The sequence below is a fragment of the Micromys minutus genome, assembly GCF_963924665.1.
Source record: "Micromys minutus genome assembly, chromosome: 11".
NCBI lineage: Eukaryota > Metazoa > Chordata > Mammalia > Rodentia > Muridae > Micromys > Micromys minutus.
This window is the reverse complement of record NC_137980.1, coordinates 52081873-52096039: the sequence shown is the minus strand read 5'-3', so window position 1 is coordinate 52096039 and position 14167 is coordinate 52081873. Positions and strand designations below refer to the sequence as shown.

Below are 14167 nucleotides of genomic sequence, written 5' to 3'. Positions count from 1 at the left end.
GTGCTGGATGTTCCTTTCACCACAGAGAGAGCGGTAACATTATTACTATAATCAGTTACTCATTGCTGGGAATAATCAGCCATTTAAATGTTTAATTTAAGATATATTTGTAAAACTTGGGTTTTTTTCTGTTTTCAATGAGGTGTAATTTGCCTTTGGCCTAGTGGCATAACCTGAAGTCCCACTTGTTAGGCAGAGGGATGGAAGTCAAGGTCATCCTTTGCTACAGAGTAGATTCAGGGCAGGTTTGAGATACAAGCCTAAATAAAATAAGCACACCTCAGTGGGCCCTTGCTTGCCTGGGGCAGAGGGAGCCATAGTGATGGGTCAGTAGGTGAAAAGCCACAGTTGGGTCTTAATATGCCAATCAGCCAACTTGACCCAATTTCTTTTTTTCTCTTCTTCTTTTCTAACTTGATAATTTTGTGGTCAGAGAATGTCTTTGAAATGTCATTTTGTTTTGAAACTTGTATTATAAGCCAGTATGTAGTCTGTGTTGTGTACATATGTGCTCCTGTTGTTGGGTTATTTATTGTCAAGATCTCAGATGCCTAAAATACACGTTTGTCAGAGAAAAAAATTTTAAGATTTATTTATTTAATGTATATAAGTAGCTGTCTTCAGACACACCAGAATAGGGCATCAGATGTCATTACAGATGGCTGTGAGCCACCATGTGGTTGCTGGAATTTGAACTCAGGACCTCTGGAAGAGCAGTCAGTGCTCTTAACCACTGAGCCATTTCTCCAATCCATCAGAGAAAATTTTTAAAGAAAATATTCTAAAACAAAATAAAAATTGTTTATGATTCTAAGTGTTGGGAGATGTATATAAAAAGAGTTGACATCTACAATTTTTTGTTAAAGAAGAGTTTAGAGAAAGTAATTCTCTTAAACTTTTATTTTTTCAACTGTGGCATGGTGGTGCATACCTGTTATCATAGCCATTAGGGAACTGAGGCAGGAGGATTGTCTTGAGCTTGAGGCCAGCCTGAGCCTCTTTGTAAGATCCTCTTTTAAATGAAAGAAGTTCATGCTATTCTTCTTTTATATATATTTCAGGTTTTCATAATAAAGTTTATATTTTTAATCTTACATGCAGAACTTGAAAGTAAAACCTTCATTTTCTGATACAGTCTCCATTCTTACTTGCCAGGATGGTGGCAGAGTGGAGGTTGTCTCGGGGTGTTGAAGAGCAGACACAAGCTTTCTTTGAGGGCTTTAATGAAATTCTTCCTCAGCAATATTTGCAATATTTTGATGCGAAGGAATTAGAGGTAATGAATTTTTATTTATTCTAGCACAGTAGTAAACACTCCTTCAGATATCTATTTTAAAACCATTATTTTCATCTTTGCAGGGTATTTGTATTTGCTATGTTAGCACATGTTTGAAATACCCTTCATTTATACTAAAATGAAAAAGAGCATGACATTCTTAAAAAGTATTGTTGGGGTGGAGAGGTGGCTCAGGGGTTGTGAGCAGTGCTCCCTCTTCCAAGGACCTGAGTTCGGGTCTCAGGTCTGAGGCTGCCAGGCTCTCGAGTGCTCCACAGACACACATGCAGACAAGCGTCTATACACATAAAGTAAGTCAGCAATTTTTTTTTCAAAAAGTCTTGTTCTTAAGGTTTTTTCTGCAACTCAGCAACTATTTCTCAGTATGTGACATCACACATGGGAACTGCCCACTGTGAGTCAGGGAGTGCGAACTCGTGCTGTGGAGCTCACCAGTGCTTGCTCATGCAGTTGCAGTTGCAGTTGCTGTGGTTATTTAGCCCTCCTTATGTGAAACACATTTTGGTTACCTAAAAAAACAACTTGTTTTGCTTTTCATTCCTCAGGTCCTTCTGTGTGGAATGCAAGAGATCGATTTGAATGACTGGCAGAGACACGCCATCTACCGTCACTACACCAGGACAAGCAAGCAGATCATGTGGTTTTGGCAGGTTTGTTTATGGATCTGTTTCGATAGGTAGACACAACATACATTTTATTTATTTTATTTTATTTTACTTAGAATTTACCAAAATAAGTAACAGAACAAAACGTGCAGGCCCCTTATTCTATGCTGTGCATTACAATAATTCTTACAATAATTCTTGTAAGAATGAGTATGATCTTAACAGAATTCTTTAAAGACTGTTACTGAGCAACACATGCCTTGTACCTGTGCCAGAGTGTGAGATTAACCCAGAAGATAGAAATAAATCACAAAAGTTCAAAATCTTTTATGAATACAGTCTTTATGAACACCAGAAGAGGGCATTGGATCCCATTACTGATTGTTGTGATTTACCATGTGGTTGCTGGGGATTGTACACAAGACCTCTTAACCCCTGAGCCATATCTCTAGCCCTAGAATCCTTAATTCTTACAGAAATGGAAATTAAAACCCAAGCTAGGTAGGACTTTGTGCACATTGATTTAGGAAATGGAGAGAAATCACCTTTGCTGAGCATGTGAAAATCCCAAACCCTCATTCATTTCTGTTAAGAGAATGGGAAACAGAGCGGCAGTTCACCAAGACATCAGACATTGCTAGGCCTGGCGGCCACATTTCTATAATATCTGTTAGGAGGCAGAAGGAGCAAGAGGTGAAGGCAAGCCTTAGCTACATGAAACCTTGCCTTAAAAACAAACATAGTTAAATATATAGATTGCATGATTTAACAGTTTCACTTCAAAAGAATTAAAACCATGAAACCAAGCAGATATTGCTATATACCAGTATTTTTAGCAGTGTCGTTCAAGCTTACCCAAAGGCAGAATTAACCCATATACATATTAATGGATTAACAGATCAGAAGTAGTGTGTATAATGGAATATAATTTAGCCCCCAAAATGAATGAAACTTTGATACATGTCTTAATCAGGGTTACTATTCTTGCACAAACATCTTGGCCAATAAGCAAGTTGGGGAGGAAAGGGTTTATTCAGCTTACATTTCCACATTGCTGTTCATCACCAGAGGAAGTCAGGACTGGAACTCAAGCAGATCAGGAAGCAGGAGCTGATGCAGAGGCCATGGAGGGATGTCACTTAATGGCTTGCTTCCCCTGGCTTGCTCAGCCTGCTTTCTTATAGAACACAGGATCACCAGCCCAGGGATGGCACCACCCACAACGGGCTGGGCCCTCCCCCCTTGATCACTAGTTGAGAAAATGCCTTACAGCAGGATCTCATGGAGGCATTTCCTCAACTGAGGCTCCTTTCTCTGTGACAACTCCAGGTTGTATCAAGTTGACACAAAACCAGCCAGTCCAATACATAATGTAGTGTAGGCTTTAAAGCAGCATGAGTTTTGAACTGGGCGTGGTATCTAGTACCTGTTATTACAGGTATTAGAGACTAAGCCTAGGCTGCTTAGCAAAGCCCGTCTCAGAAATAGGAAAGAAGATGTGAATTTTGTGCTAGAGATATGGCTTTCCAAGCATATTCCAGGCCTCAAATTCAATCTTCAACACTGGGGCTGAGGAAATAATTGGGGTTGGGGCTATAGCTCAGATCGTTTGTCTAGTACTTAGGCCTCGTGTTCAATCCCCAGCACTATGCAAAGAAATAAGTTTTGAGGCCTGACTTGATAGCACACACTGTACTTCCAGTCCTCAGGAAGCTGGAGAATCATTGCAAGTTCAAGACCGGCCTGGTCTATGTAGTGAGCTCTGGGCCACCTCCACCTTCCACCTCCCAACTGCTGTTATTGAAGGCATATCTTAAATAATTGAACCAAGACATATACAAACATGTTTATTCCACTATGAGATTCTTTAAGTGGAAAGATTTATTTGAGTTTTGGTTTTTCGAGATAGGGTTTCTCTGTGTATCCTTTGCTGTCCTGGAACTCACTCAGTAGACCAGGCTGGCCCCAGACTCACAGGGATCTTCCTGCTTTTGCTTCCAGAGTTATAGGGATTGAAGGTGTGCACCATCACTGCCTGGTTGTATGTACAGATTTATTGAAACAATGTAGGACAATAGGGAGTAAATTTTGTTTAGGATGATAAAGTATTCTCATGATAGCAACAATAGATAACAGTATGGATGAGTTAATGCTGTTGTATTGTCCAGCTAAGATTACTAACTTGGGGAGCTAGGAGTATGGCTGAGTCTATAAAGTGCTTGTCAGGAAAGTTTGAGAACCTGAGTTTGGATCTACAGCACACACACAGAAAAGTAGAGACAGCAGCGTACTCCTTAATCGTAGAGCTGAAGAGCCAGAGACAGGAGCATCCCTGAGGTGTCCTAGCCATCTAGTATAGCTGAATGCACAAACTATGAGTTCCTGGAGAGGCTTATCTTAAAGATAAGTAAAACAAGACAACGAGCTGTTGAGGAAGTTATCTAACATTGGCCTCCATACAGGTGCATGTGCACACATGACAAGTTTATACACCCATACAATAATTAACATGGGAAGTTTTCCATTTATTTGTCTGTTTATTATATGTGTACATGTGTGTTATCGTTTGCATATGGAGTCAGAACAACTTGTAGGCATGAGTTCTTTCCTTCTATCAGAGTTACTGGGGACAGAACTTAGTCACCAGGCTAAGGCAAGCAGTTTGTCCATTGAGCCATCTCACTGGGGCCACTTACCATAATTTTTAAAAATAAAATGTAAAATGCTCTCTGTACAAGGAACAGAATTCATGTTAAGAAACACAAAAATGAGCTGGGTGGTGGTAGCTCACGCCTTTAATCCTAGCCCTTGGGAGGCAGAGACAGGCAGATCTCTGTGAGTTCAAGGTCTTCAGAGAACATTCCAGGGCAGCCAGTGCTAAACAGAGAAACCCTGTCTTAAAAAAACCAAAACGAACCACCACTACCACCAAACCCCACAAAGATGAGCTGAAATAGTTGACAGGAAAGCTAGGTTTGGTGGTTTGTGTCTGTTATCCTAGCACTTAGGAGGCTAAAACAGGAAGATTTTGAAATTTTAAGGACATTCTCGGCTATATACTCTGGACGACATGAGACCCTATCTCAGGAACTAACTGGAAAATAATTGGCATTATTAAATAGTAATTAATTAGTAAAAATCTCCTTACATGATACATTTCACTCAGCCGAAATATACTGCAGTATAGAAGCATCTGCTGGATACCTTATACTTAGACCCAAATTTTTAAGAGATTTAAAAAAAAAAAAGGTTTTGGTTATGTGTAGCTTACAAATCCCTTAGAGTTTTGAGGAAAGAGGCTGTTGGGTTTCATGAGTATGATTTGATTTGGTCATGAAACCATGAAAGTTATTCAATCTAAGCATTTGTGTTCTGCATAACCACAGGAGTGTGTTATAGGACAGCCAGGTAGGGGTAAAGAAAGCAGGGAAGGCTGCCCTAAAAAACCAGACCTTTGTGCTGCACAAGCAGGGAGCTGTGAGGCCTTGCAAGAACCTGCACAAACCATCCTGAGATCTAGTAAGGAAGGCTGCTGAGGCTCTGACGGACATGGCTGAATTTGCTCATACCTCAGGTTCTTTTAAGTTTTGAAATAATCATTTTCCTTTCTTGTTCAATAAGCTGTATATAATGTATGACTTATATTTCTCCTTAAATGTGATATTAACAGTTTGTTAAAGAAATTGATAACGAGAAGAGGATGAGACTTCTGCAGTTTGTTACTGGAACCTGCCGATTGCCAGTGGGAGGATTTGCTGACCTTATGGGTGTGTACAATGGGAGGTTTGTGTGGAGGTGATTGTGTGCGGCACATCAGACACAACAGCCATGTTTGACCTGGAGTTGAAGGACTTACAGAGTTTAGTTCATACCTCAGTACATTTTCCTCTGTTTTATAAGACAGGGCCTGGCTTCAGTCTCACTCTGTAGACAAGGACAATTCTGAATTCCTGGTCCTCGTGCTTCTACATGTATTTTTGATAAAGAGCTATATTAAAAGATACATTTAATTAGACAAATACTTGTTACCATTTTTAAGATTATATTTAGTTTAAGAAAAAAATCTTAAGCACTGAAAAAGTCATAAAGTGTACAGAAAAGATGAGAAACAGCTAGATATTTTGGGAAATGACTATAATCCTATCACTTGGGAATTGTTGGTAGATGGATTAGGAGTCAAGTCATCCTTAGCCAAACAGCATGATTGAGGCTTGCACTACATAAGACCCAGCCTCACAAAAAAAGAAAAGAAAGAAGAAGAAAAGGAATAAGCTTAATATGGTAGAATAATAATACATTTGCCAAGTAAATTATTAAATATCAAAGAAAAATAAGATAGGCCTTATTTATTTAAAGTGTACTGCTGGGCTGGTGATATAGCTCTTCACTAACATGCATGAGATCTTCCTGTTGAATTCATGGGGTAAAGTTTTGATAATTGGATATTTATATATTCTTATGTGGGCTATTTTTAAATATGCAATTGTGCTATTCTAGCTAAGGAATGATAAATAAAGCTGCAGGTTTTCCTCTTGGTATACATTAACAAAATGATTCTCAATTTTCATCACTTGTTGGAAGCACCTGGAATCGTGTTGAATTGTGTAGCATGGCCTCTGTTCCTGGAGTTGTTGGTTTGGGACAGGGCCTGTGTTCAGTGATTCTGAATGGCAGAACTGGGAAGCATCATTAAAGAACTTTCGAATCAAAAAACTTTGTACTTTCATTATGTTTTAGGGAGTAATGGACCACAGAAATTCTGCATCGAAAAGGTTGGCAAAGAAAATTGGTTACCCAGAAGCCATACTTGGTAAGCAAAATCAGAAATATAGAAAACAGTCTTTTATTCATCCAACCTCTGGCTACTTACTAGTAATGAACCTCTGGCTACTTACTAGTAATGAACTAATTAAATGATTTCCTCATATCCTAACAACTTTACTGAGGCAGAATTTATGTATCACCCAATAATAGATTTATTGTTATTTGTGTGTGTATGAGGCTGCATGGGCGCATGTACATCATGTGTAAGTTTCAGATGTTCTGAGCCACCGAATGCAGTTCCAGGCAGCTGAATCCAGGTCTTGCAGAAGAGCAGCAAGAGAGCTCTTAACTTCTGAGCCATCTCAGCAGTGCCCCACACCCCCTTTTTTGAGACAGGGTCTCATATAGCTCAAGCTGCTCTCGAATGCGGCATCTTTCTGCTTCCCAAATGCTGGGATTTCTAATGTACCCAGCAATCTAAGCCATTTTGATTTGAGGCTGTTCAGTAGACTTCAAGGTAATGCAAGCAGCTCCACAGTTGGTTTAGAGCATAGCCTTCCACACTCAAGACGGTCCCTTGTGTGTCATTCACCATGCACACCTTTTCTTCCCTCTCAGTGCAAACATGGGATTTAAAATACTTGTGCCTTTCTCTGAAACAAGAAATGGTTTGAACTTAAGAATCCTTCCTTAGCAATATGGTAAACAGGATTCTATTTCCTTTTGGTTTTCTTTTTTGCAGTACTGAAAATTGAACCCAGGTGCTTGCACACACCAGGCAAGCCTTCTGCTAACAGCTATATCCCCAGACCTAGCTTTCTGTTTTAAAATGCAGTTTAACCTCATTTCCAAAAATGAACTAAACTAAAAATCAACCAGTCTTGGTCTCAGGTAGTTAGTTTATGTTGAAATTCAATCTGCTGTCAAGCACATTTGGACTTTAACCATTTATAGGTGTGTAGGCTAGCATGGTTGTGAAGGTATCCCGGTCATCCATCAGCTGGTTGGTGTGTGCTCTCTGACATGTACTTGTATCTCCAGCTCCTGATGACAGTGTTCCTTTTGTCTCTGGGACTTGGTTAAGTCAAGTACTTTTTATGTCTGGGATCAGGTCCTTGCAACTGCTTATTTCACTTAATATAATGTGTCATGTATGGACCTGGAGAGATGCCTCAGTGGTCAAAAGCACTTGCTGCCCTTGCAGAGGGCCTGAGTTCAGTTCCCAGCACCCACATGATGGCTTATAACCGTCTGTAACTCCAGATCCAGGATATCTGGTTCAGTCTTCTGGCTTCCACAGGCACTAGGCACACATATAGTTCATAGACCTACAGGTGAACAAGATACTCACATGAGAAATAAAATTTTTAAATATAATTTATATGACACTAATATAAATGGTTTCTTGGGGGTTTTTGGGGGGGGTGTAAATTATTTATTTTGTATAATACCTCCAGGGACACAGGGTCCTTTTTATAGGGGACACTGCAGGCAGAAAGCATTGTCAGCAGCAAGGAGCCAGCTCTACACTAAGAAAGCTGTTGAGGTTTGGTTTGTTGTTATGTGTCGTGATGCTAAATTCTGTAGGTCTGGGCCTGTGAGTGGATTCTCACATTTACAGACTTTTGTTGTGCAGACCTTGTTCCTTAACTTAAACTGCTGGGTAAATAAAATAGGTGGGTTTGAGTTACCTGGTTGGGGTGGAGGAGGTAGAAGCAGAGGAGAGAATGAGGAGGGAGGACAGTGCCGTGAGAGGAGATGGGCTGTGAGCATTAGCACACTGCCAGGAGAAACAAGTGTCTGGGAACATCGCCGGGACTACAGTCAGAGAAGTAGATTAGGGCTACCCCTCAGTAACTGTCAAAGCCAAATAAAATAGCCATTGTCTGTAAGCTAGTCAGGGGTAAGATTAAAATTGGTTCTACTACAGAAAGGAGTTTGTTTTTTAATGTAAACCATTTTTTACATTCATGAGCCTATTTGAGTGATGTCTGATGTATGTGAGCATGGAGGTGCTGCAGCATGGTAGGTCAGAGGGCGCTCTAGAGAATCAGTTTCTTCTTCCACCATCTGAACCCAAGGCACTTCCCCAACTGAGCCATGTCACCAGCCTAGCAAGTAATTATGTAACCCAGGTCAGTCTTAAACTCAGGGTCCTTCTGCCTCATCCTTAATATTCTGAGTTTATTGGCAAGATGTGGACCACTATGCTCAGTTTTGGAGATTTTTTTTTTTTAATGAGCTGGAAAGATGGATGACTCAGTGGTTGAAACACTTTCTTAGGTGACTCACCACCACCTACAACTCTAGCTCCAGGAATCTGACACTCTTTGGTCTCAAAGGGCACCACATACATGTGCCATATATCAACAGAGACAAACAGATACATGAAGCAGATTTGTTTTGTTACGTTTGTACATGTGCAGGGCCATGAGGGAGTTCCCCGGGATCACCAGCTCTTCATAAACTCATGAGTTTATCTTCCTTCATGAGTAATATGTTTTCTTCTCTGGTTGGACATTCACCTAGGTTTTGTCCTAAAGTATCTTTAGGAGCAGACTCATTGCTACCTTATGAAGATAGTATTGTACAAATGTGAAGATACCATTATAACAGGGAATAGTGGCATAAAGCCTGTAATTCCAATGCTTGGAAGTAAAGGCAGCGGGGCTAGAAGTCCAAGGTCAGCTATATAGTGAGTTTGAGGGCAGCCTGGGCGATGAGGCCCTGCCTCAACAAACGTACAAAAACCAGACCCTGCTTAAAAATCTTACAGCTATGCTGGAGAAAATCACAGCTAAGAACAGAACAGAAAACTCTAAAGGAAACAAAGTATTAGATGAAAATTGTTTTAGTTTGTTTTTATGGATTTTGTTTGAGACAAAATCTTACTACACAGACCAGGCTGGCCTAAAACACACAGAGGTCCATTTGCTTCTGCCTCTTGAGTGCTGGAATTAAAGGCTTGTGCCACCATATCTGGTCCATCATTTCTTTTTCTAACATGATATACCTAAAACCACCTGCAAAATCTAAAGTAAGATTGCTGACCACTGGTCTATAGTAGGTAGTTGGGGCAGCTTGAAAAGACTGGGATTTGCTGAGGGTCTCTAAGTACCTGCATGGTGTTGTGTGTTTGTTTCCAACTCAACCACAGGGGTGGGTGCTGCCGTCCCAGCTTACCAGAGAAGTCACTTGCATGAGTCTTAGAAAGGTAAAAGGCAGAAGACAGTTCCTTGAGGACCGTGTGATTTAAGCTCACACTGTCAGACCTCTGAAGCCTTGCTGTGGGCACTGCCCTGTGCATCTTTGTGTCTTTCCTTCTCTCAAGCCAACAATTCTTTCTTTCAGTTTTAACCGCCTGGACCTCCCACCCTACAAGAGCTATGAGCAACTGAAGGAAAAGCTGTTATTTGCCATTGAAGAAACAGAAGGATTTGGACAAGAATAATTTTTGAGACCTTAGGCCACCAGAGGCCAGGGTCTGGTCTGCAGTGTCTGTCCCTTTCCTTCTCTGCCTGTTGCACATCTTATTGTAAACTTGGACTGTGACTAGAGAGGTATCTGAGAGTAAGTTAATGTTACCGTCGGGATCTTCAGTCATTCTGGATCTCTACTCAGCATCTTCAGAAAGCAGATCTACACACAGTAGTCAGAAACCTAACATGAGATTTAACACAGTGATGAAACCTCCCCTGTCTTATTCCACTAGATTGTTCCCTTAACAACAGTTTGCTGTATGTCAGAAGTCTCACTTGGACATAGTCTCTTAGTGGGTGTTGTAAAGGGTTCTGCAGGGACGTCTCAGAAACTGCAATACACAAGGTCTTCCTGGTAAAACCTCTAGCTAAGAGGTGCAAGCTTAACCCAGCGTCTGGGCACGTGGGCAGCTGCTGCTTGTGCTCTCCCGCTCTTCTCAGCCTGGCCCGACTGTTGTTTTCATTCCTGGAGCATGAATCAGTGCACCATTCTGATGTTATTCCTGGAAGTGATGCAGGACTTGCATTTTTCTACAAAGTAGTTTTGTCTATTTAAATTCAGGGAAAACTTGGTCCCCGCCAACATATGACTTCATACCTCTCTTCATTCAGTTTATAATTGTTTTATTGCCTTGCAAATACTAAACCTTACAAACAGTATCAGCACTGTGGTTCCTTCATGGTTTTAGAAATTAACCTAGAATTAAAATAAGCTCAGATGAATTCATCTAAGATCATTCTTGATTTTCAAATCCTACACATAAATTGAAGCTTAATGGTGTTGACATAATCCAACACCTTAGTTACATTTCATTATTGCTAAAATAGTCAAGTTTCAACCATTTTCTAACACAAATGGAGGTCAGTGGTGCAGACTCTGCAGTCAGAACAGCGTCCAGCAGCTACACGGCTGCGCTGTCTTCACACTCCACTCCTGACACAGGAGCCATTTCTACCCTCTTACATGGTCCTGATCTGCAGTATTTTTCTCACCCCTAAAAACTTTACATTTCCCTTTTTGTTCCATGACTCATCTACATCTGCCTTAGGCTCCTGTAGTAACTGATAAATGCACTTTGACCTTTTCTGTAGTTAATTCACCTTGGCTTAGCATTAGACTGTCAGGATGGCTGCTGCCACAGACTGTGGGCAGTAAGATGAAACCTCAGCCAGTTGAGTCCCTATTGTAGCCAAATCTCAAAGTCAGCCTTATTATTCTAATAGGGACCTTGAAATGTGTCGGTGGCATAGCATAAAGCCAAGAACACAGCGTGACAAACCCCTGTCCCATAGAAAAGAAAGTGTTTCTGTGTCCCTGGCTGCCTGTCCTGTTCTCATCCTGGGACAGTTTGGACTCACGCAGCTCTACTCCTTAACACTGCCATCATCAGTAGAGACGTGTGACAGAAGGGGTTGCCTCATCAAGAAGCTGTCAGTGAAGGGAGAGCTCAGCTCCTCCCCAGCCCTCTTTTTACCCTTATACCACAGGAAATACATGTCATCTCTAGAAGCCCTAGTTACTTCCAAAGTAGGAAATCTCTGCCTTTTTGTTGGTAGGGTTAAAAAAATGTATATGCTATTGCTTTGTCTTACAGAGCGAATGTCTGCCAACTACCCAATTACTACATAGGCCTGGACTTTGGTAATAAATGGCTATAAACATTAAGCCTTCCACAAAGACTTCCTATTGAATCCAGTTCTTGTACTAAAACATAGTTATCTACCATACTCACTAGAGACTTACGAGATTAAATTAAGAGATGATATAAGAAAATAGGCTTTGTTGATTCTGCATAATGCTTCATGATTCATTTAGGGACCTAGAGATATTATGTGAAAATGTATAAATATCATCCAAAAGGCTTTCTGCCCTATATTTTTAAAATACAGAAGTTATATTTGAAGTAGTCATGGCCCTAGTTCTATAGGGCTTGGCTATTTAATATTTTTATGGAAGAAATGTTTAGTTCTGGAAAAGGTAAATGCTTGTATATATTTTTGCAGCCCTGGAGTCTCCCAACTCCATTTCTTCCTTTAATTTAATTGATCACATGTATATGTCTTCCCTGCTGTGTTAGAAAAACGGGGGCTGGATATCCCAAGAATCAGAGTATATAAGATAATGCACCTAAACAGCAGACATAAATATTTACCAAATGCTCTCAAATTTTGATCCAAAATGAGTATTTGGGAATAGATTTATTGTGTTTAATTAGCGATTTTCCTTAAATCTGGACTAAGTTGCTTTTAAGACCTTTTTCTCTGTAAGCATCGTAATGCTAATCAACCTGTTAAGTTTTTTTTTTTCTTACTGCATGTTACATTGAAATAAAAACAGAGTAAAATGAGCATTTGCCTTTTCTCCTGGTCTTTTGGTTCTACAACAAGGGTCAAGACGTGAGCGTTCTGGGCTCTCATTCAGTGGAGTGACAGCTCTGACCATTGTGAATTCCTTCGGCCCTTCTACCATCTTCATGTACAGAGTTCCGTTCCTAAAACTCACAGTAACTGTTTCAAATTGAGGTGCTGACTCCTCACCCAGAGATTGGCTCATCTGCCCACAGAGCTCTTCCCCAGACCCTCTGCCATGTCTTAGTGATCAGTTAAATTGCCCGGCGTGTTATCAGGGTAGCATTTTTGCCTGTTTGGCATCTACATGTCTTTAAGGTTTACTACTTCTGTGCAGTACTGTTGGTATTTCCAGACACCGCCAACCCTTTATGTTTTTCCTTCAGACTTTAAAATGTCTGTGTTTTCATTAAGTCAGCCAGGGAGTGGAACACTGTCCGTGTGCTGACCTAGCCTCCCTTTGCTCTCTCAGACTAGGATTTTAAATGCTCAGGTAACCACACATCACAGGGAGTCAGGTTTCTAAAACTCTTCAGGAGGTTGTAAGACCACTTAGAATTAAAGTTTTTTGAGTGCTTCATTTTGCATACTTTTCTGTTGGTTTTGTTAAGACAATGATGTGCATCACCTGTTAAAAAGCCTTGTATGTGACTTCCTTTATAGTGGCTTTCCAACAGCCTGACCGGACTGTGAGGGGTAGAGAAATGCAGAGCTGCTACTCTGGTGAGGCTGGATGAGGATGCCTGCAGGGGCCGCCTTCGGATAGAACAAATTGCCTTTCTGATAGAACAAAAACTGAGGGACTGCGGAGATGCTTCAGTCTGTGAAGTGCATTGTGATGCAAATCTGTGTCTTCAGTACACATGGAACAGCCTGCTACAGTGACTTGCCAGCACTAGAGATAGGCAGATTCCTAAAACTCTGGCCAGACAGGCACAGAGAGGATTAGGTAAACTCCAAATTCAGTGAGATCCTGTCTCAAAAGACAAACATACCTGCTGGTGAGTTACAGTGGATAGTATCACACTCAGGAGGCTCAGTCAGTCCATGACTGTGGGGTGAGAGCTAGAGCCGGGAGGGCTAGAGAAGGTGGGCAGGGGATTTGGGTGAGAGGATAAATGTAACCACACGGTATTTTATACTGTTATGCCCAGACTGCGGGGTCCCCACAGACCACCAAAGACCACCAGGAGCCCAACTCGGATGCAAAAGTGAAGAGTCTATTCAAGCTCATGCTTGGACCTCTCCAAGCTCTCCAAGCTGTGGATGGGTGTGGAAGGTGCTGAGCCTGTGTCAGCCTTGCCTTTTATACAGTGTAAGCTGCGTAAGGGGCTTTCCAACTTGGCAGTTACATGATTGGGTAACATTTCAGAAGGCATCGGTTGTATAGAAATTTTAGCTAGTGTCATAAACTTTGCTATATATATTTGTGGCTAATTTCAGTCATTTGCCCCGGGTATGACACTGGGCATTTCCCATTATCAAGGGTGGAATGGTAATTACTGGGGGGAGGGGGAGAGGTAATCTTGGTTCCTGAAACAAGCTGTGGTTTTTCCAGTTACCAAGTTCAAACTGAGGACAAGCTGGATATAAGATGGAGTTTGAACACAAAACAGAATTAGCTGGATGAGTTCTTCATCCCCACAACCCATCCCCACGAGTACTTAAGAGGG

The 14167-nt window shown here is 41.1% G+C and overlaps 1 protein-coding gene across 2 annotated transcripts in view; it reads left to right on the top strand.

Annotated features, from left to right (window-relative positions):
• Positions 1 to 12496, top strand: part of ITCH (itchy E3 ubiquitin protein ligase) — a 68273-nt gene extending 55777 nt beyond the window's left edge. For both annotated transcript variants that reach the window (XM_080925620.1, XM_080925621.1), the window contains 5 exons: positions 1156 to 1276; positions 1843 to 1947; positions 5573 to 5669; positions 6640 to 6712; positions 10018 to 12496. In XM_080925620.1, coding sequence (XP_080781746.1) covers positions 1156 to 1276; positions 1843 to 1947; positions 5573 to 5669; positions 6640 to 6712; positions 10018 to 10117 — 496 coding nt within the window. In that variant the 3' untranslated portion in view covers positions 10118 to 12496. The remainder of the gene's footprint in view (positions 1 to 1155; positions 1277 to 1842; positions 1948 to 5572; positions 5670 to 6639; positions 6713 to 10017) is intronic.
• Positions 12497 to 14167: the final 1671 nt, after the last annotated feature.